The 22,613-nt window shown below is 52.1% G+C and overlaps 1 protein-coding gene across 50 annotated transcripts in view; it reads left to right on the plus strand.

Annotated features, from left to right (window-relative positions):
• The window catches only part of SORBS1 (sorbin and SH3 domain containing 1), a 237,765-nt gene that overhangs the window by 116,866 nt on the left and 98,286 nt on the right, over positions 1–22,613 (plus strand). For 38 of the 50 annotated variants that reach the window (XM_089314702.1, XM_089314671.1, XM_089314677.1 and 35 more), the window contains 5 exons: positions 6,401–6,469; positions 8,785–8,880; positions 11,461–11,589; positions 21,962–21,988; positions 22,111–22,223. In XM_089314702.1, the coding sequence (XP_089170828.1) occupies positions 6,401–6,469; positions 8,785–8,880; positions 11,461–11,589; positions 21,962–21,988; positions 22,111–22,223 (434 nt within the window). The remainder of the gene's footprint in view (positions 1–6,400; positions 6,470–8,784; positions 8,881–11,460; positions 11,590–21,961; positions 21,989–22,110; positions 22,224–22,613) is intronic. The other 12 variants (XM_070057512.2, XM_089314699.1, XM_070057524.2 and 9 more) reach the window with 3 other exon arrangements.

Raw genomic sequence — 22,613 nt, forward strand, 5'->3', positions numbered from 1 at the left:
TGTCAGTTTTTGAAGCCTGGGTGAGTGCCAGAGCTTTAATGTAGTTGTCATTGCCATTGTCGCCCTCACAGTTTTTTGGAGTACCTGCATGTGCCACGGACTGTGCTGCACGCCTGTGTGCACCCTGTCCTGATCTTCCTGTGATCCTTCACAGGAAGGCCCCTCCCTTCATGGAGATGTAACTGGCATACCAGAAACTACAGATATTTTAAGTATGCAACTTGATTCATTTTGGCATATGTATATACTTCAGTGACATTTCTTTTGGTAAAAAAATAAAAAATAGTTTTTCTTTATTTGAAAGGCAGAGAGAGAGAGATACCTTCCTCTGGCTCATTTCTCAAATGCCCACAATAACTGAGGCTTAGCCAGGAGCTCTGAACTCCATCCACATCTCCCATGTGGGTGGCAGGGTCCCAAGTGCTTGAACCATCATCTGCTGCCTTCCATGGTGTGCATCAGCAGGAAGCTGGATTGAAAGGGGGGGTGGGGCTGGACTCAGAGCAGGTACTCTGATATGGAACTGCAGATACAGGCATCCCAAGCAGCGATTCATCCGTGGTGCCAGACACCTGCCCCTCAGTGACATCTTAATCTGAGTAACTATAACAGAAGCACACAGATTGATCATAACTCCCTCCACCACCCAGGTGCAAACTAATCTAACTTATTCATCTGGGCTGGAAGAGCAGTTTGCCCACCTATCTGCCGTGCCTTTGGTATTAATTCAGACCTCAGGGCCGGCACTGTGGCGTAGCAGGGTAAAGCCACTGCCTGTAGTGCCAGCATCCCATATGGGCACCAGTTCAAGTCCTGGCTGCTCCACTTCCAATCCAGCTCTCTGCTATGGCCTGGGAAAGCAGTGGAAGATGGCCCAAGTCCTTGGGCTCCTGCACCGTATGGGAGACCTGGAAGAAGCTCCTGGTTCCTGGCTTCAGAGTGGCACAGCTCCGACCGTTCAACCGTTCAGCCAACTGGGGGAGTGAACCAGTAGATGAAAGACACCCACCCCCCCCACCCCCCACCCCCCGCCGAGTGGGGAAGGTTTGGAATGGCCAGAGGATTTTCTGCCTCTGCCTTTCAAATCAATAAATAAATCTTTAAAAAAAAAAAAAAAGAATCAAGACCTCAACAAATGACCGATTTTGAGTATGGTTGGTTTGGGGCTGGGGTGGAAAGCATTGGGCAGAACAGACAGAGGAGGGAAGAGATTCATGCTCTTTGTGCCACCGAGCGCGGTCAGCATTCCAGCCCAGAACTGGAGGCGGAGAAGTTTTCATCTGGAGATGAAGTTCCATGTTAGCTACTGCGCATGCTCTAGAGTCCCTGGGACCTGTCAGTGCAGCAGGGTGGGACTGAGGGCTGACCATTTGGTGATCGTTCTCAGAGGTCTCCTGAGCCTGCATATGTCAAGCATATTGATTGAAAACGAGCCTTTACTGTGTGTTTATACACGGTGCCCTTTAGCTATGAAGAACTGTGTGTGCTTAGAACCTGGGAGGGTACTAGGGTGGACAGCTCCCGGCGCACCTGGACCTCAGCCCGTGTGGGCCTGTGGCGGACCTTTCTCTGCATATTTTGCTGTTAAACAGATGTCGTCACAGCAGCACCCCATTGGGATTTTGTGAGGGTCAAGTGGAGCCAGTGCTTTTAATGTCCTGAGCACTGTCTCCAAGACAAACTTCTTGCTCCACCAACATCAGGATTAATGTAAACTGGCACTGCTGCTCCTAGGCATTGATGTAAGGGAAGGAGAGGCAGGACAGAGCGGGAGGGATTTCCCCAGAGCTGTCTCTCTGGTGGCAACTAGAAGGGGGTGTTGCCTAGGATGTTTCCAGAAATTCTGGACCCTTTGACCTGATAATCCCAGGCTTGGTGTTGTCTATCTTAGAGGGAAACAAAACATCGCTCCCAGGGCCGGCATTTGGCCTGGCTGTTCAGACACCCACTACTCATACCGCAGCACCTGGGCTCAGCTCCCAGCTGTGACTCCTGTCTCCAGCTTCCTGCTAATACGGACCCTGGGAGGCAGCAATGATGGCTCAAGTGGGTTCCTGCCACCCACGTGGGAGACTGGATTGAGTTCCTGCCTCCTGGCTGCAGTGTGGCCCAGCCCCTGCCTTTGTAGGCATTTGGGGAGTGAGCCAGTGGATGGGAGCTCTCTGTCTGTCTCTTAAATAAATAAATAAAGTTGAAAAAAAAATATAAAACTGAGCTTCATTACCGAATAAAATGTTTATTAAACACAAAAATGCAACACCCCCATGAAGGTGAGTCATGGGTAATTAAGTGTACTTACTTGATGGAATATTGTCCCACTATTAAAACTGATATTAGGAAGATAGTAGCTATGTGGAAGATACTCATTTTAATCTTTGGTGGAAGGGGCAGCATGAAAATCAGGGGTTCCTTTAATTGCAAGTGTGGGCTGGGCTGCCAGTCCACCAAGGGAAGTGCTTTATCTGCATGAGCCCATTTCATCGTCGGGGCAAAGCCCCAAAGGCGGGCATGGTTTACCCACATTAGGTAGATGGGGACACTGAGGCCCCAGGGGCTCATGGTTCGTCTGGGATCGCCCCACTGGTGTGTAGTGGACGGAGACAGACATGGGCTGTTGGACACCAGGACACTGCTGCAGAGGTTTGAGTCCTACGTGGTTGTTATGTAGATAAAAGGGGAAAGGAAGAGCATGGGGCTGAGCCTTGTGGTGACTCAGAGGCTACCCTGGTGTGGACTTGCGGGGGTGGGTGGGTGGTTGGAGGAAGGCTAGCGGTCCCAGAAAGAAGCTGACCAGGAGGCACCCGAGCAGGTGGGCAAGGAAGGGCTGGTGAGAGAAAGAGCGCTGGGCCGTGAACTTGCGATGTTCTTTTACTTGGATTTCTGCTTTCCTGCCAACACTTTGCTTCCACCCATCACAGAAATGAAGGCTCAAGGGAGCCTTGACACCTGGGAGGAGGGGCCTCTCTCTGTTGGTGGAGGTCAGTAGTGAAGAGGCTGGGTCAGGGGAGGTCCAGGCTGCTGGGTGTGGAGAGGAGCAGCTCCGTGTGATTTCCAGCAAGCAGCCAGCCTTGGGGGAGGCCAAGGAAGATTCCTGCTGGATAACTTTGTCCCAGCCCACTGAGCTACTGGGCTTTGGGACTGGGCTTCAGGCTCAGTAAGTACAGAAATAGAATATGAAGGTATTTCCAAAAATGCACAGGAAATGGCATTAAAAAGTTAAGTTTGATTTTGATGCAAAAAGTCTTGAAATCTGAGCTCAATTTTTTTACATGAGCTTGTTGAAGTCCCCTGGTGAGCATGGGCTTCAAAGAAAAATAATTTTTTTAAAGATTTATTTACTTGAGAGGCAGAGTTAAAGACTCTAGAGGGAGACAGAGAGAGAGAGGGCTTCCATTTGCTGGTTCACTCCCCAAATGGCCACAGTGGCCAAAGCTGGGCTGATCTGAAGTCAGGAGCCAGGAGCTTCTTCCAGGTCTCCCACATGGGTACAGGGGCTCATGCACTTGGGCCATCCTCCACTGCTTTCCAAGGCCTTCATCAGGCAGCTGGATTGAAAGTGGAGCAGCCGGGACTCAAACCAGCACCTTATGGGATGCTTAACCTATTACACCACATCACCAGCCTCTCAAAATTTTTGTGCCAAGATGAATTTATCTTTTAATCCCAAAACCACACACTTTTTGAAGTACTTGTGCATATAACAATTCAGGAAACCAAAATGTTTATTTTGGTTGGGGGGGAAGGAAGAGGGTAAGACATGAGATGAGAAGTTCAAGTCTTAGCTTAGTGACCTTGTGTAGGCCTGACACCCTTTCTGAGTTTCAGCTTTCTGGTCTATACAGCAGGAGCTCCTAAACCCTCTCTCCAGAGGGCTGGCCTGAAGAATGAAATGAGACTCAGTTAGAATGCCAAGTTTGGATCCTCAGATCCGGGTAAAGAGATGTTTAAAAACCATATCCATTCATGATCATCTTTGGAGCTTGGTTGGCTGTGGCCTCCCCCGAAGAACACTGGCCACATGTCTGGGGGTGCCAGGGTCTGCCTACCGGCCTGTCTTCCCTGGCCTGCCTCCATCTGCGTATTTTGGGATGGAGAATGAGGATAGCCTTGCAGGTGACTGGGGAGAGGGTCTCAGTGCTGTCTGAGAACTCAGAAAAGTCCCAGCTGACACAGAGGTAATGTTCAAAGTGAACTCAAGTGTGCTTAGGATTTTCCCAAGGGAAGAACAGGGCAGAAGGCATGCCTGGCTGAGGGCCTTGCAGGATGCAAGGCCTAGAGGTCTTGGTGTCTGATATGCTCAGAGTTGCTGCCAGCAGTCAGGGCCAGGAGAGAAATGCGCTAGAGAGGGGCTGGGACTGGTGGTCACAGAGCCTTGAATCTGGGGTCGGCTGCTCAGGCCTTGCTTCCTAGGAAGCTGGTGGCCAAGGGGACTTGCTGCTTGCTAGCTTGCTTAGTTTCTTATTTATTTATTTGTTTGTTTGTTTGTAAAGGTTGGGGAGAAAACAAAGAGAAGTCAGTCGATCTCCTATTCACTGGTTCACTCCCCAAATGCTCACAACAGCTAGGGCTCGACCAGGCTGAAGCCAGGAGTCCACACCTCCACCCGGGTCTCCCAAGTGGGTGACAGGGACTCAAGTACTTCAGTCGTTATTTGCTGCCTCCAAGGTAGACATTTTCAGGAAGCTGGGATCGAGAGTGGAGCCCAGGCACGAATGATATGAGATGCAGGCATCCCAAGTATTATCTTAACTACTGAGCCAAATGCCCATCCTGATTGGATGGCTTTTAATGACATCAAGAGTGTCATTTTGCTAATTTAAATATAACCAGGCATACCAAGATACGGGTCATACTATTTACCTAAAAATTATATTCCAGGGGCTGGCACTGTGGCATAGAAGGCTAAGCCTCTGCCTGTAGTGCTGGCATCCCACATGGGTGGTGGTTTAAATCCTGGCTGCTCCACTTCTTATCTAGCTCCTTGCTAATGTTCTTGGGAAAGTAGTGGAGGATGGCCCAACTACTTGGGCCCCTGTGTAACATGGGAGACCCAGAAGAACTCCTGGCTGCTGGCTTCAGCTTGGCCCAGCCCTGGCCATTGCAGCCATTTGGAGAGTGAACCAGTAGATGGAAGATCTCTCTCTCTCTCTCTCGCCTTCTCTCTTTCTCTTTCTGTATTTCTGCACTTAAAAAAATAAATGTTTTTTAAAAATTATATTCCAATCATTTGTACACTTTGAGGAAGCTTTTTTTTTTTTTTAAGATTTATTTTACTTGAATGTCAGAGTTATACAATGAGAGAAGGAGAGAGAGAGAGAGAGAGAGAGGTCTTTCATCTGCTGGTTCACTCCCCACATAGCCACAATGGCCGGAGCTGTGCTGATCTGAAGCCAGGAGCCAGGAGCTTCTTCCGGGTCTCCCACGTGGGTGCAGGGGCCCAAGGACTTGGGCCATCTTCCACTGCTTTCCCAGGCCATAGCAGAGAGCTGGATCAAAAGTGGGGCAGCCAGGTCTCAAACCGGCGCCCATATGTGATGCCGGCACTGCAGGTGGTGGCCTCACCTGCCATGCCACAGCACCAGCTCCTTGGGGAAGTTTTAGTATGTTTTCCCCCATGCAAGTAATATTCTACATGACTGAATTCCCAAAATAAATTCCCGAATTTTAATTTGGGAAACAGGTGAAATACAGCATGTAGGAACCCAATCTTTCTGTGTAGAAGCACAGAGTAGCCCTTGGGAGCCCTGTCTGCCAGGGCAGCAGCTAGGTTGGGGAAAGTGCTGTGGGTGTAGACTGAGGTTGGGACACAGAGGGACACACAGAGGGAAGGACACTCAGGAAGCCGTGTCACCTCTGGGACAATGACCCAGGCCCAGACTGAGGTGTGAGAGGGGCAGCGTCCACAGACATGTCATGGGAAGCATAGCGTGACTCTGACAGGTGGGGCGTTGGGAGGGAGGGGACGTGTCCAACAGCCGGAGGTCTCTGTCCTGGTTGACAGATGGAGCTCCATGCACAGGGACGCATCTGAGGCGGCCTTTGCATGGGTGACTCAGGCAGGAAATGCCATTTGGAGGGAGTTAAGCAGATTTTTTTTTTTTTTTTTTTAATGTCAGAAAGGAAACCATAGCTAGGAGGCAGGAGGATTCCCACACCCACAACACATCCCACCCTCAACAGATTCAAGCCGCACTGCGGTCTCCAGACTCTCCCATGATGCTCCAGGGGACCTATCTAAGGCCCGAGAGAGCCGACGGATGGAGCCACTCCAGGGCCTTGTGAGGGCAGGACCCTCTGCTGCCCCTCAACCCAGTCCCCAGCCCCTCCTACCACCTGGGACTCAGTAACTGAGGGGGAAGCAGAGGCACAACCTCACGTCCTTTGCCTTCCTCTCTTTCAGAGTGTGACATTGCTGCGTCCAAGGCCATGCTGAACGGCCTGGCACCCGGCAGCGATGGGCGCGACAAAGGTAAGGCTCCTGAAGAGCGAGGGGTTCCATCCTGGAAGGCGATTGTGGGTGGTGCAGAGCGCCTTGGCCAGGGCCACCCCGGCTGCATGGGGGTGGAGGTGAGGGGAACATTGTTAGCCTGATAAGGCTGTGAACTGGACACCTATTCTCTATGGTAATTTTCTGAGACCTGGGGTGTGTTTTTGTGTCTCATGAGTCCAAGGCTGCCACGTCTTCAAAACTATCGCATCTCACAAGGACACAATGAGTAATGGGTCAAAGACCTGGCCGAGGCTTACATCACGTCGGCGCAAGTGCACCCAGCCCGACAAACCCCTTCCCTGGCATTTCACCTTTACCTGTGATAGACAGTGACCCATCCCTAGTCCTGACCTGGGAGCAGGGGCCTAATCATTAAAGTAAATGATTTCAGCCGACTTGGTTTCAAATGCATCCTGTTGTAGTTTCAGCTTAAAAAAATGTTTAGGATGGAAGATTTAAATGTGGAGTGAGTGCTGGATAAGAAGACCTCTGAGGTCCCCTTTGCCCTGGAGATGGTCCTCGTGACCTCCTATGCATGGCTGGCTGAGAGCCTCACAGCCGTGCTCCCGATGCCACTGTGGCAAAGCACTGAACTTGGAGTGATGAGGCGCAGGTTCAAGTCCTGGGTCTGCCCCTCACTAACAGGCATTGTGGGAGGAGTGCTCTCATGGACCATACCATCTGCTGCAGTTACTCCTGCCCCAGATCCTGCGTTCTGCGAAGCCCAGGAATGCTCACCAAGCAAAATTTTACCAAAAAGCAAGAGTGGCAAGCCTGGAACAGGTTGTCTAAGTCAAAACACAACCTCTCCCAAAGAGTCATTTCACACTTCAGCCTCTGCATTTCTGTCGGATTCCGCTAGGTGTTCCCTTTGAGCCGGGGCAGAGCGGGGACTCAGTGGGAGCAGCCTGCGAGGAAGGCACAGCAGTGTCCTGCCACTCTCCAGATTTCCCTACCTCCCAGCGGGGTCACCCTGCTCCGCTACTGCTGTGGGCCCGTCTGCGGTGTCCCCGGGGTCCTGGACAGTATTGGCTGGGTTGTGCTTAGGGAATCTCGGGCAGTGCCTGTGTGACAGGGGAGTGTTTTAGCATGGTCAACACCTGGGGGCCAGTCTCCCAGGTGATTCGGAGCAGTCAGTAGGACTGCTGTGGAAGCCTGTTTGTGTCTTAATACACATGCTGCTGTCACCGTTGACTCAGTGACAGCCATACGCCTTGTGACTGCCATATGCCTTACGAAGTGATGGCCTGCTGGGCTCAAGTGTCTGCCACCCAGGTCCTCTCTCCTGTCCCCTTGGCAGGCTTGCCAGCACAATGCCGATTCAGAAGCAGCAGTCCCATCCCCACCCAGTGTTCTGAGGATCCAGGGCTGCAAGGCCTCAGGGTGTTACTCTCTGCAGCGACTTCGGTGCCGTAGCACAAGGGCTGGCATTTTCTGTGCTGATGTTAAAGAGGGAGGACAATGAGGACGTGTCCACCATGGGGACTGCAGGATCTGGGCAGGCAGGGAGCTCAGGCACCCTACAGATCAGTAAGCACGGGCACCCAGGACCAGGGGACTGCAGCCTTCCCCACATCCTGGGCAGTCTCCCTGTTCTACCTTAGCCCAGTGCGGGTCAGCATCATGAACTCTGCACTTGGGTACTGCCCAAAGTCTTAAGCATGCACTTGGCCACTTGGCACCTCCAGCCCAGGAGAAGGTAGGTTTAAGCAAGACCATCTGCCATGCAGCAGATGGGGGTTCTGATTTGCATGGGCCAGAGGCCTATGACTGTCAGAGGCACAGGACCCTAGATGCTGTGGTTTTGGGGTGGCAGCTGTGATGGTGAAGGGACCCAGCAACCCACAAATGTGTTCCTTTACTTCCTCCACTTGTCCGGAGCCCTTGGGCCATGGCTGTCCTCCTCGGAGCCCTGGCTGGAGCACAGACACCCCAACATTCTCCCAAGGGGCCCCTTGGGCCTGACTGCTGTCCCCTTCCTCTGTTTGCCAGGCCATCTGTGTCTCTGAAGATCTCTTTGTCCAGAGCCTTGGCAGGCGCCTGGTGTGGCAGGAGACACTGATAAGCACTGACCAGCTGGGGTTGGGGGCTGGTTGGAGGGCGGGTTCTGCCGTCTTGGCCCAGAACCTTGAAGAGGGAAAGCGGGTTATTTTTAATTACTGCATCCACTGCTCTGTGTATTGTTCTTTTCGTGGGGGCGACTTCCTCCCATTGTCCCTGCCCAGTTCCTCAACTGCCTGAGTGTTTCCCAAATGCTCTTTCTGGAGGCACCATTTACCCTTTTGTGTTTTCAGCAACTGCCGGCCCTTTACGTGCACGCTCTATTTCTGCTGTTCAAATCATTCCCGTGAAGACAGTGAAAAGTGCTTCAGGCCTGGTACTCCCTGCAGGTATCTCGCCTGGGGAGGGGGTGCTTCTCTTTCTTCATAGCAGATCATGCATGGTTTTCCCTCTTCCTTCTCTGACTAATACTTTGAGGCTTAACCCTTGCTTGTTCAGGACGCATTCCCTTTACTTCCTCAGTTCTTTGCTGGTCCTCCTCTGCGTGTGTGTGTGTGTGTGTGTGTGAGTGTGTGTGAGTGTGAGCTCCAGTGTGTGTGTTCTTTTCTGGAGGCCAGTGAGCATGGAGAAGAACTGAGTCCAGGGGTCTTGTCCTCTGTCCCTCCTCCGGGAGGAGGGTCAGTGCAGAGACCAGACATTCGCTCTGGGGTGCGTCCGGGGTGCATGGACTGCCTGGACTCTCCCTAGAGATTGCCAGCTCCCATCTCCCTGAGAACGAACCTGGCCTCCTGGGAACCTCCGGGTTGGGCTGAGTTGGAAGAAGCTGCCTTGATGCCACACCTAGGCCCGCCCCTGGCCGACGTCACCTGCAGTCCCTTCCTGCCTCTGCTCTCCAGGAAGGGGAGAGGATGCAGTTCAAATGTCAGCTTCCTTCTGGACAGAATGGGCCAGTGAGGGCTGGGCCGCACTTCAGCCCCCGGTGTTTTCCCGAGTCGGGCAGATCTGCTGTGCATCAGCTGCGCTGCGTTGGCCAGGTTGCCCCTCACCCTCTGGAGCCCGGGTTCCCAGAAGTTTTGTGGCATCATGCACTTCGCCTCTGATCGGGTTGGACGAGTCAGGTGGGCCCGGAGGCCTCTGCGTGCTGGGCCACATGTTTTGGGTTTTGTGCTTTGTTCCCAGTGGAAGAGGCGCTGACGGGGCAGATCTGTTCTCTCCTGTAATGCTAACGTCGATTTTGCCCAAGCTATAGAAAGGGCACTGCCGGGTTGGAAAGCGAGGAGAAAAGAGGCTTTGGTTCTCTCTGCCCTTCCCTGGGAGTGCACTGGAAGTCCGAGCCCACATCCTGTCCAAACGGGCACCCTGAACTTTAACCTGTAATCACATTTGTGGCGATTTCAAGCTACGGATCCAAGCTGGGAGCAATTTGAAAAGAAAACCACTTTGGAGTTCAGCTTAGCTCAGCTGCACATAAAGAGACCCTTGGCATTTGTGCCTTCTAGAATTGCGTGGTCTGCACTGGGTCCCTGCCACCCCATCACTGTTGTTCCTGGAGGATGGGCTTCTAGGACCTTTCTTTTTATTTTCATAAATATTTTTTTTTTTTAATTTAAGGGCAGCAGTACAGAAAAAGAAGGAGAGAGAGAGAGAGAGAGAGAGAGATGGAGATCTTCCATCTGCTGGGTCACTCCCCACATGGCTGCAATGGTTGTGGCTGTGGCTGCGGCTGGGCCAGATCAAAGCCAGGAGCCCAGAACTCCACCTTGGTCTCCCAAGCACTTGGGCCATCTTCTGCTGCTTTCCCAGGCACATTAGCAGGGAGCGGGATGGAAAGTGGAGTAGCCAGGACTTGAACTGGTGCTTATATGGGATGTCAGTGTGGCAGGCGGTGGCTTAACCTGCTACGCCACAGTGCCAGCTCCTCCAGATCTTTCAAAGCTTATGGTAGACCCTCCAGATTCATAGTTTTGCTTTCCATGATTTCAGCCACCTAAGGTAAACCGTGCTCTAAAAATATTAAATGTAAGAACCCAGAACTGAGCAGCTCATAAGCTTTAAATCACTTGTATTCCAGCACACAGGCATACTGTTAGAGTTGCTCTAGTTTTCTGAATTACTGTTCATCTCTCACTGTGGCTAATTCACAAAGGAAACCTCATCGCGGGCAGGTGTGCATAGGAGAAAGCATGGGGCATGCAGGCTTTGGCACTTGGGTCCAGGTGTCCATGTTTCCCACGTGTTGCTTCTGGGTAGGAGGAGTCTGCTGGACTCTTATGTCCTCTCCAGGAACCCCCAAAGGTGGTTGGGCTGTTAGGGGGTTGGGGCCCTGTATAGACTCGGCTGAGGCTCAGTGGAGGCGACTCATCAAGACGGCCTTTCCCGGGCTTTTCGTCACTGTGAGTTCTCTTCCTTGCACCTGGAATGCAAGGCCCTCACCCCTGGGCTCCCGCCAGCGCTGCTGCCATCTGCCTCCTCATCTCTGGGGACCTGACTTGCGCTACAAGGAGTTACTTTTCCTGTTTCCTGTTGGAGAACATGCGCCCGACTCCCTGTGTTGCCGACTTGCTCTGCGATGAGCAGGACAACTTGGAAGCTTGAGGGATCTTCTGTAAACCCTGTCTTGAGCCGTGCCTTACTAATCGGCCAGAAATCCGCTCACCAACCTAAACTTCATGTCATGAAAGACAGAAGTGCGTGTCCACGCTGAAGTGCTTGCAGCTGATTTTGTGACTCCCGCATTTCCTCAGAACTCACCACTGCCTCCATTCCCCCTAACCTCGTGGTGTGTGGTGCAGGGTCAGCCTCTGAGAACATGGTCTGTCCCACTCCGCCGCCCGCAAGTCTCCCAAGACTTTGCGTGGCTGTAACCAGGTTCATCTCATTTCCTGGCTGTAACAGCTCGCTAACCGCCTGTGGTTTAATCCTTCTGGTGTCCTGGATTCAGTCTTGTCTTTTGGGTCTTGTCTTTTCAGAAATGGATCCTACGAAAATCTGCACCGGGAAGGGAGCGGTGACTCTCCGGGCCTCGTCCTCCTACAGGGAGACCCCAAGCAGCGGTCCCGTGAGCCCCCAGGAAACCCCACAGCGGGAAAGCCAGCCAGGTGAGCCTCCCTTGGGGCTGAGGGCACAGCCTCAAAGTCACACAGGAAGGCAAGGCCCTCATGCTTTCTCTCCTGAACTCATCAGCCGCCCTCTGGGACTGTCATCTCCTTGTCTCTCCTGTGCTGGGGTGGTGGTCAGAGCCCAGACTGCCAGTCACCACCAGTTCATTGTAGATGCGACTAAGCATAGATACGACTGAGCAGATAATCCTGTTGCAAGAACCAGTGCGCGCACTTGGCCTTCGTTGTGGATGAGATGGCTCAGGGCCTAGGGAGTGAGTGGTGAGATGGTCAGCTTCTTTGAGCTCATCCCTGTAGCCTGCCCACGCAGGACTGGGCTAGGGAACCAGCCAGCTGAGAGATGTGGTGGCTGGATGACCCTGCTCCTAGGAAAGCAGAGGACAGTTCCAAGGCCAGTGCAAAGTAGGAGTGAAGAGAGACCAGAGAAGCCCCTGCCGCCCACCCTGGTCAGCAACACAGGCCACCTGAGTGTGTGGTCCAGGGTGTTGAGCTTTAGACCCTGGACACTGGACCGCCTCAGGTGTGTGTTCACATTGCATCTCCACCACCTGTTGGCTGTGTGACCTCGGATGAATATGCACTCTCTGATCCCTAAAGATCTCCCCTGTGGAATGGGGTTGATCCATGTGCCTGCCCCGGGGCTGTTGGGAGGAGGACGCATGTGGAGCGTCCTGCACGATGCCCGGTGGCTTGGTGCTGTTAAATGGTTAGTGATGTTTGGTGGCTTGGCACTAGCTGCTGTTGTCAGTTGGTGGTGTTTGGGCCTTTCTGGTGGGGGCCTCCCACAGCCCAAGTATTCTAGAAGGTGGAAAATGCTGACGTTGAGTTCCAGGGCACAGGTGGTTTAGTGTGGGGCAGCCTCTCTCCCCTCTGCAGGGCAGTGGTTTTTCATGTCTGTCTGCATCGGGATCAGCTGGCTGGACCCTAGCCTAGATTTGTAGAATTTGTGATTCCTGCTTGGAGACCTGAAGTTTTGCATTTCTGATGAGGTCTTGGGCCGTGCCGATGCTGCTGGCCCAGGGGACCAGCTTTGAGAGCTCCTGCTATAGGGAATGAAGGCAACGAAGAAAGGGAGTAGATCAGGCAAACCCTGTAGGTACAGTTGGACTGCTGGGTTGTGATAAGATGGAGTTCACTGGCAGGAGATGGTCGGTGCCCACTATCCCGGAACTGGACTCTCCTCTTGTCGCAACAACCTGGAACAGGTACTGAAGCAGATGCCTGCGGACAAGGCCAGGGCCGGAGTGCCAGCTCCTTTCTGAGAACGCTGGTCTCTGGGAGGGCTGCTTTATCCCTGGCCTGCAGGAAAGCCCACGTGGCCACAGCACTGAAACTTGCAGAGTAGCTTCTTGCTCCTCTACTCCTGAGCCCACACCTGACTGCTACGCTCTGCTCCAGGAAATGTAGGGGCACAGAGGACAAACTAGTTCTTTCTATCTAAGGCTAACCTACTCCAGCCTTTCTGAGCCTCACTGGAAAGATCCAGCTCCCAAGCTTGAGGATATTTGGGAAGAGAAACTCCCAGGGGATGATCTGAAGAGAAAGACTATGCAGCCCCACCGCCTGGCAATTTTAACTGCTTGGCCCTTTTTCTGGTGGTGACAGGAGGTGGCGGAGAGGTAGCATTGAGCTCCCTCCAGTGGTTGCAATGTGGCATAGCACCAGTTGTGGGTCAGGTACAGCAGAGTACAGTGTGTGGGTTTGAGGCACTCTAGGGAAGCTAAATCTTTTCACCGACATCATTTGGTAGATGTTCATAAGATACGGAATATTTTTCACGAAATCATCACCATATTGTTTCAAAACGCAAATACTCTGAAGAATTAAGTGGTGGCTATCCATTGTTCACACCTTACTGTAAATTAGTATTTTCTTCCTAGCAAGTTGAGATCATTAAATTACAATGAGCATGCATTCATTCAGCATCACCTGTGTGCCAGGTGCCAAGGAAGTCACTGGGAGTTGTGATGAGAAAAGGGGAGGAGGAAAAGAGGATAATTCTGGGTGTACTGGGTGAGGGCAAAAGGCAGCTCGTTGCAGCAGAGGAGTTGGGTGTGGGCTTGTAGTCCACTGCCTTGGTTTCTGGCTGTGGCTAAGCCACAGCATATTTGAAACCCACATAAAGCTCTTCTAGTTCTAAAATGCCCGTGAACTTGGGAAGTTTGGAAATTAACCTGGCGTCCCATTGACTGGGAGCAAACTCAAGATCACATACTAGGGCTGTTTGGCTGGAAAGGAGCAAGCTGGATTTGAGTAAAGGAAACAGTCACTACATGTCGCTCCCCCTCTTCGTGGAGGAACGACACTAAGCCCTGCCTAGGCTTCATATCCGAGTCACGGCACCATTATGTCGCTCCCCGTCTTCGTGGAGGAACGACACAGGACCCTGCGTTGTTCTTTCGTCTGCTCGGCCCTCCCCGGGTTTGCTGCTGGTTCTTCCCGGGTTGGCTACCGACCCTTCCACCTCCGTGGAAGGGCGGCTCCCCCCAGCCACCCTCCCCACTTCCGCAGGGGAGCGGCACACCGCCGGCCGGCTCTCTCGGGGGCTGCACAGGTGTTCCTTCAGATAGATGTTCCTGGTGCATGTTGTCTCTCTCCTCCTTTATAGTCCTCTTCCGCCAATCCCAACTCGGCTGCCCACACGCCGAGTATGCTGCTCTCCTCCAATCAGGAGCAGGATCAGCTCCTGGAGATCATCACTCAAGTTGGCAAGAGGCAGCTGCGTAGAAGCTGTTTTCTCCTCTCCCAGCGCCATATTGTGGGAGAGCAGATGCATAGAATAAGTCTTAATTCCAGTAACTTAGTCTAGTCCGAGTTGCTCCCCACAACTACAGCTCTCATGAAGAGCACAAAGCAGAGTGGAATGGGATTGCAGAGCAGACGTTCAGGAGTGGGATCTTGTCCTCTTACCGTGGTGTCCGCTGGTGTCGGTGGGGCTCCCAGCTCTCCTTTCATTGTGCCCCATTCCCTCCTTAGAACACTGAGTGACAGCTTGTTGCCCCATACCATCATCCTGTCCTGTTGTTATGGAACGCCCCCAAAACTGGGTCCCATCACCCAGTGCATAGCGAGCCAACCGTGGACACGAGGTTGTTGGGAAAAAGTGTTTATTGCAAAGCACAAAGCCAGGGACCAGGCAGCTTAACACTGTTTCCAGACTCCCGCAGGGATTAAAGGCTGGGGACGAGCAGTGCATGATCAGCTGGTGTGTGGATTTCTGGTTGGTCCATAGTGCACGTGGTCTTTGATTGGTCAGTGACAGGGGCCAGTGTGTTTCCTTTGGAATGACCCAGTCTGTTGGGCTAAGGGCAGCTTGGGTATCACTTTGTTTGATCAGGGCTGAGTTCCCACAAAGCTCCCTGTGTAGAGGCTAGCACTGAGCTGTTCACTATGTTGACTAGAGGGCAATTCGAGGATTGAAGATTCATGGTCACTATGCTGGCTTTACCCTTGTGTCACTTTCTTAAGGAGTTACTCTTTACAGAGGAGCTGTAAGCTGAGGAAGAGGTACTGGGGTTTGCATGAAAGGTATTAGGGAGAGGACTCAGCCTCACTCTCCTGGAGCCTGGGAGCCCCTGGGCCTTCACTGGCTTCATGGAAACGGTTTTCAGTAGTGTTTGCAGGCAGCCATGCCCAGCCTGGACTGGCAGCCTGAGTGTGAGGCACACAGTGGCCTTTGCCAAGCTAACGTCAGATGGTGTCTGGCTCCCTCCTTTACTGCCAGGGCCAGGATCTGTCCCTCAGCTGCAGGGCTGCCTCCCCTCTCCCTTGCTCCCTAGTTTTACCACCTACTTGCATCCCCATAGTTCTCCAAGTTGTTGACTGTTTACTTAGACTGGAAGTTCCGGTCTTCACGAGGGCCCCTGACACCTGTAATTCAGAGCGTCCTCTGTCTTCACTTCTTGCTCCAGCTCTCTTGCCCTGGGAGAGCTGGTGTGGTTCTGGAGTCACACAGTCCTCTGTCAGGCTCAGTTCTGCTATTTCATGACGTAGACAAATCACTCACTCAGAGGACTTCAGTTTCCTCATCTGTGAAATGGGGGTGATCATGAGAGTGTTGTCAAGATTGAATGAGCTCGTTCGTTACAAGTGTTCAACACAGACCCATAGAAGGTGTTCTTTAGTGGTAATTACTCTAGTTACTGCAGGTCAGGAGGCTTGTTAAAAGACCCAAAACAATTTCAGTTTGAGGCTGTGAAGGCTTGGGCCTAGCACGGTGCCAGTGAGAAGGAAGAGTGGGGCCAGGAGTGAAAGGGTACTTTGGGTGATGGAATGAGAGGGCTCAGTGCAGTGTAATTAAGGACCATGGAGAGGCAGGACTCATGCTGACCAGGTAGCTTTCTTTCCTGGTTGGCTAGGAGAACGGTATGGCACTCATGGAGCTGGGCTGAAAGGAATGTTGAATTCCGTGTTATGCATGTTGAGTTTTTCAGTAAGGGAGGGCTTCCATTTGGGAGCCATCTGCATCCAGGGGAACTTCAGGAGAATGGAGACGCTCTGTGAATGGAGGAACCAGTGGAGCCCTCAGAGTCGCCCAGCCCATACTCACTCCCAGACTCCTGCTCTCCATGGTAGCTGGGCTCCAGGTCCCTGACCAGCCTCCTCGTCTCTGAGTGTGGACACTGGTTTCTGGATCAGAACCATCTGAAAAGAATAGCAGTGATCTCAGTACTGACTCTCTGTCCCCTGAAGAAACCTGGCTCTCTTACGGCTGCTTCCTGATTACACTGCCCGGCCAGGTCTGGGCATCGGTCACGCTGGTTCAGAGCAACTCCACCCAAGTCCCCAGTCAGGGTGTATTTACTCAAGAGCAGACAGGCGGGGCCGGTGCTGTGGTGTGGTAGGTAAAACCACTGCCTGCAGTGCCAGCATCCCATATGGGCGCCAGTTCAAGTCTCAGCTGCCCCACTTCCGATCCAGCTCTCAGCTGTGGCCTGGGAAAGCAGTAGAAGATGGCCCAAGTCCTTAGGACCATGCACCCATGCAGGAGACCTGAAAGAAGCTCATGGCTGTTGTGGCCATTTGGGGAGTGAACCAGCAGATGGAAGACCTCTCTCTCTGCCTCCTCTGCCTCTCTGTAACTCTGCCTTTCAAATAAATAAATAAATCTTAAAAAAAATAAATAAATAAAGAGACACACACACACACACACACACAGGGAGCCTGAGCTGACAGTGGGTATGCTGCCGGGCTTCCTGTCTGGTATGGCGTGAAGACCTCATGGCTTGCTACGTCACTTCCTGTGTTCTGACTCAGATACCAAGGTTCAGGCCAGCCTTTGCGTTTTGTTAATTCTGTGCCAATTGGCCCCAATCCTTATTGCCTGATTCTTGACTGCAAAGTTAGCTTGGGCCATAAAGACTCTTGGATCTACAATCAACTCATTTCCTCTGGTTTGACTCCTGTATTTGCTTTCCAGAGATTGCAGTACCAAGAAGATATTGTAGGAAAATTGACATTGAAGCAGTAAAGGCTCTCCCACTCCCATTAAATCAGTCTTTTTTTATGAGTGCCTGTGTTAGAATTCGGGCTGGCTGAGAGGCTGGAAGGAAACGCCCCCACAAGAGAAGACCCTCACTTGTGACACCAACTGCAGGTTCGGGTACTCCCAGAAGCCAGAAGGAAGGACTCCTGTAAAACTTATTGGAAGTTGTTATACTCATGGTTATGGTTTATTACAAGGGAAGGAAGCAGATTAAAATCAGCCAAGGGAGAAGTGCGTAGGGAGGAATCTGGGGAGAGGCCTGTTGTGGAGCTTCCTCTGGCCCTGGCCCTGGGAGTTAGGACATGTTGTTTCCCGGCATCCACGCCTGGCCGTGTCCCCAGCGTGTTGCCAGCTGGGAAGCGTGCCTGGCCTCTGCTTCCACAGTCTCTGCTGTGGCCTCACTACAGAGGCGTGGGCCTCGCACCTACATGCTGACTGTGTCCAGTCCACTGGGAAGTTGAGCTGCTGATGGCTCAAAGCCCCCACCCCAAGTCACATGACTGGGGTGGCTCAAAGCCCCCTGATGCAGAAGGCTCTGCTGTCAGGGATGCCGTCCCTGAGGCTTTGAGATGATCGCCTCCCAGAAGCTGAGGACAAAACCAGACCTCTCCGTGGATAAGCTTAGATTCTCTACTGCACAACATGACTTGAAAAACAGATGCAGATCTGATCTGGAAGAGTCTTAGGCCCAGGTTTAACACCCATCATTCACTTCTTGAATACTGCACCGGAGCACACTGGAGCTGACTCAGATCACCCAGAGAGCCCACGTAGAACTGATCAGTAAACAAACCTGTAGAACAGGCGAGGATGACACAGCACAGAATAAGATGTAAGAAAATGTCGGGAGACGGTGGCCATGGGTCAGGACAGATTGCAGGTGCAGAGCAAATGGAGGGAAGGATAAGGCAAAGCACCTAATACCTCTTGTGGACTGGCCAGGTCTCCGCAGGGCAGCAAAACCTGCCTTGGCAGCCAGCTTCCCGCACCCTCCCCTCCCCTCGGAAACTCTAAGGTAACATTTATTGAAAGCAGCATTTTGACAGCCTCTTCAATCAGTAGTTAATAATCGATGATTATGGACATAAAATTCCAAGTGGCCGTACTCGGGCGCAAATGGCTCTGGCTGCTGCCATCCTTGCTTGTTGAGAAGACAAGGTAGCAGGCAGGCTGGTGGCACGCCAGAGGGAGGAGGGGACCCTGAAAGAGGCCCTCTTTTGGGGCAGGGTAAAGGTAACGGTTTTGGAAGTTCTGACTGAGAAGAGAAAGTGGGTTGGTTGCCAATGGTATCATGTTCTTGAAGCTGTTTATCAAGTGAGGGCCATCAGTGAGTCCACCATCATGATGATGGGGAGGTTTTTTCCCCATGTGCTTTGGCTGTCTGTATTATGAAGCATGAACTTGGTGCCAGGCACTGTCATTTAGTCCTCATGACTCACAGGAGATGCCATCTGCATTGCACAGGAGGCTAGGTCGTTGCTGCAGGCTGGTAACAGCGGAGAGAATCAGAGCTCAGGCAGTCCAATGCCAGAGTGAGAGTCCCTCGTAAGACCTGGAGATCTGGGAAAACAGTCACTTCTCCACTCTCCATGACTCGGTCAACTGCCATTGTCACCTGCAAAGGATCAGCCCAACTGAGGGCCAAAGGGCAGGCAAAATGATGTGTCCCCAAACCCACGTATGAAGTTTGCATCCTTTGCTGAGTAGCCCCTTACTCGGGACCCATTGATAATTAGTGCATGGCTGAGTCTGCTGTGCCTGATAGGGTGACTTTGCAAAGGGGGTTTGAAATGGCAACTCAGAATATGGGACAGTAAAAATGCTAGATTTTGGAGAGGACAGAGGGTTGTCATCACTGTGTGTCACTGATGTTGAAGGCCTGCCAGGTGGGAGGGGCCTGGACAGAGGCACCTTGAGTGTTAAATACAATCACTTAGGGCTACTGTCACATAACTGATTCCACATGCCTCAGCTGTTCTGTGGGGGAGGGTATGAAATAGGATTTTATACATATACATATTATATACATATACACACATATATAGATAGATTTATTTATTTAAAAGCAGAGTAACAGGAGAGAGAGAGAGAGAGAGAGAGAGAGAGAGAGATCGATCCATCTTCCATCTGCTGGTTTATACCCCAAATGGTCGTAATGGCCAGGGTTGGGCCAGGCTGCAGCCAGGAGCCAGGAGCTTCATCTGGGTCTCTCACATGAGTGCAGGGGTCCAAGGACTTGGGCCATCTTCCACTGCTTTCCCAGGTGCATTAGCAGGTAGCTGGATTGGAAGTGGAGCAGCCAAGACTCGAACCAGCACCCATCCTGGATGCCGGTGCCGCAGGAGGCGGCTTTACCTGCTGTGCCATGGTGCTGGCTCTAGGATTTTATTTTATGGATGAGAAGAGTGATGTGTAGTGTGGTTAATGAACTTACCCATGGTCCTTCAGCCAGTATATTTCAGTAACATGAGCAGAGCACATGTCCTGTGAATTTCCCAACTGTGTAGTTGGGGTGGAGTTGGGGAGAGTGGAGAGAAGAGGAATATCTCTGAGCTGTGTGTCAGGGAGTGGCAGAAATGTAGCAGACACCTGCTACACAGCATGTAACTGAGTCACCTTATAAAAACTGTTGGGGGGTGGATAAGAGAAAATGGGCAGTTAGCTTTCCAGAATAAGGGTATTTCAGTTGTCCCTCACTACCCCACAACCATGAGGAATTGGTTCTGGAGCCCCAGCAGACACAAAACTCCAGCTGCTCAAGTCCCTGGTATAAAAGAGCCTAGGATTTGCATGTCAGCTGTGCACTTCCTTCCCTATACTTTAGATCTTCGCTAGATGACTTGTTGTGCGTAAGTAGTTGTTACACTCCATTGCTTAAGGAATAATGAAAAGTCTGTACATGGTCAGTGTACTTTACTTTCCACATATTTCTGCTCTGAGATTGGTTGAATCCATGGATCTGAAGTCTGTGGATATAGATGGCTGACTGTACCCTGGGTTCTCAGCATGCAGGCTGTGGACCAGCAGCACCATCGGCAGATCCCTGGCCTCACAGCTCACTACTGAATCAGAAACGCCAGGACTGGGCCCAGGCATCTGTGTGTTAGCAGAGCCCTCCCACTGGGTGTGATGCAGCCAAACCCCTGCTGTATGCAGGAGCAGATCGCTCAGCCGCTGCGCCCGCCTTGCCTTTTGCTGTGACACCTTTGGCTCCACCTCCTACCTGGAACGGAGCTCCTGCTTCCAGGCTGATGGTGTGGTTGTTGGTGCTGGGCGGTGGGCAGAGCCCACCTGGCTCCTGGAGACCTGGGGGGACTGCTTCATCACTCCCTGGCTGTGTGACATGACTCTGGGCAAGCCAGTTGGCCTGTTTCCTCACCCTTGAAGTAGAGGGGTTGCAGAGTTGTGTGCACTGAGTTAAATGCTAAGTAGATGTAAAGGTGGCCACCAGTGTCTGCCACTCAGAACCATGTTCAGTAAATCGTTTTGAATCTCAGCTGGACATCTGGAAAGCCCTTCTCTAGTCCCTGGGGGACCCACATTGAAGTGGAGCCTGGGGCTGTGAGAGCAGCAGTGTTAGTCCCCTTTACCTCTTGGGAGGGGGAGATAAGAGGCAGCATCAGGGAGAAGAAGGAGGCAATGAAAAGACCCGCAGGATTAGGGGTTGGCAAACTGGGGCCTGGAGCAAAATCTGGCCCATGCCTTTCTTAGACAGCCTTTGAGCTGAGAACGGTTTTTTACAGTTTTAATTGATTGAAAGAAACAAGAAGAATGACACTGTCTACCACCCGAAAATGATAGGTAATTCAGATATTATTGTCCGCGCATAAAGGTTTATCCAGACGCTGTCGTGCTGAGTCAGTTACACACTGTGGCTGCTTTTGTTCTAGAGTGGCAGAGTTGAGTGGTTGCCCCTGAGAACATACGGTCTGCAAACCTAAACCATCCACCACCTGCCCCTTACGGAAAAAGTGTAGGGGATGTGGGATGGAGACACGAGGCGATGCAGAAGGCGGTGCTAAATGGCAGGTGCTGCTGAACTTTGATGCAACAAACACGTACTGTGCTAAGTGTTTTATGTGTGCAGGCACATCTTTATCCCCATTTTTCAGGTGGGCAAACTGAAGATTAACCTGCCCAGGTCACAGACAGTGTGGAGCCAAGATTTGAATTGAGATCCAGCTGTTTTCCCAGCTGAGGTTGTAACCACTGTGCTCTATTTCTTCATGGTACTTGGTGGGTCAAATTAGGAGATGCTTAGGGACTCTGCAAGGCATTGGGCAGTGGCTGGAAAGGGACCAGGGTGCCTTGGAGGGCGATGGACACTCGAGGGGATTAGATTCTGAAATGTTTCGGGGGCTCATTTAATGGAAAGCAGAAGCAGGCTGGGAGAAGAAAAGTCCTTATCACAGCAGATACCTCTGGGCTGAGGTCATGTTCTCCCCGCTAGTGCACCACCACCACCCCTGGACAAAGCTCCTGCCCACTTCTCCCTCTCCCCGGTCTGCTCGTTAGCCCAGCTTGCTAATGAGGAGGCACAGCAGGCCTGAGGAAGGGCACCGAGAGCCGGTGAGCCGGGCCTGGACGGCAGAGTTGGTTGCCGTTTTGTCTGTAAAATAAGAATGTCAAGGAACAATTGTGTCTTCATTGCTGTGAATGTGGGCCTTGTGCTTTCAAAGGTCAGTGCCTGTGAGCACATCATGGTTTCGAGTGGGTTCCTATGGTAATCAGGCCAGTGTGACTGAGGGCATTTTGTGTCCGACAGCAGGGTGCTGGATTGCCGTCCTTCTCTGAGCCTCATGTTGTTTCCTGCAAATGTAACTCTTTCTGTTTCGCCCCTTTTCTTCCTTTCTGCACCACACTTAGGTCTGGAGCCAGGGACTCCCTCAGCAGGTATGGTCTTCTTGCATTCTTGCTGTCTCTGCCTTCCATGGGGGTGGGGGGACCTGGATTAGGAGAGCCAGGGAGTCTTCCCGGGAATGAGGGGTTTTTGTTTTGCTTTTTCTATCTCTCAGATGATTGGAGGCTTTCTTCCGGCGCTGATGCCAATGGGAACGCCCAGCCTTCTTCGCTCGCTGCCAAGGGCTACAGAAGCGTGCACCCCAACCTTCCTTCTGACAAGCCCCAGGTAGGCATGTGCCCAGGGGTGGGGGGTGGGGGTGGGCTTCTGGAGTGGCGCCTGTTGTTGTGTCTTTTGGCTAAGACTTGGGACTTCTGGCTTGCCCAATCTATTGTGAAATAATTTCCAAGCATTTGGGGCAGTTCTGTAAGGACCAGAATTCTGGGGAGAGTTGGGCCATGGGGAAGCAGAGGTGCAGGATGAGGCTGATCTGCACCAGGGCATTGGGAGTGAGCCCGGTGTTTTCTTGGTTTGACGTGTGCATGGAAATGGTCTCAACGAGGGCATGCTAGTAGCCCAGAATAAGTAGGAAAGAGGTCTGAGCTTGGCTTCGAACACAGCTCTGTACGGTGTAAGACTGAGGAGTGCATCTTGTGTTCAGTGCATTGATCTGGGGGA

The sequence above is a fragment of the Oryctolagus cuniculus genome, chromosome 15, assembly GCF_051225735.1.
Source record: "Oryctolagus cuniculus isolate XC-2025 breed Fujian yellow rabbit chromosome 15, ASM5122573v1, whole genome shotgun sequence".
Lineage (NCBI taxonomy): Eukaryota > Metazoa > Chordata > Mammalia > Lagomorpha > Leporidae > Oryctolagus > Oryctolagus cuniculus.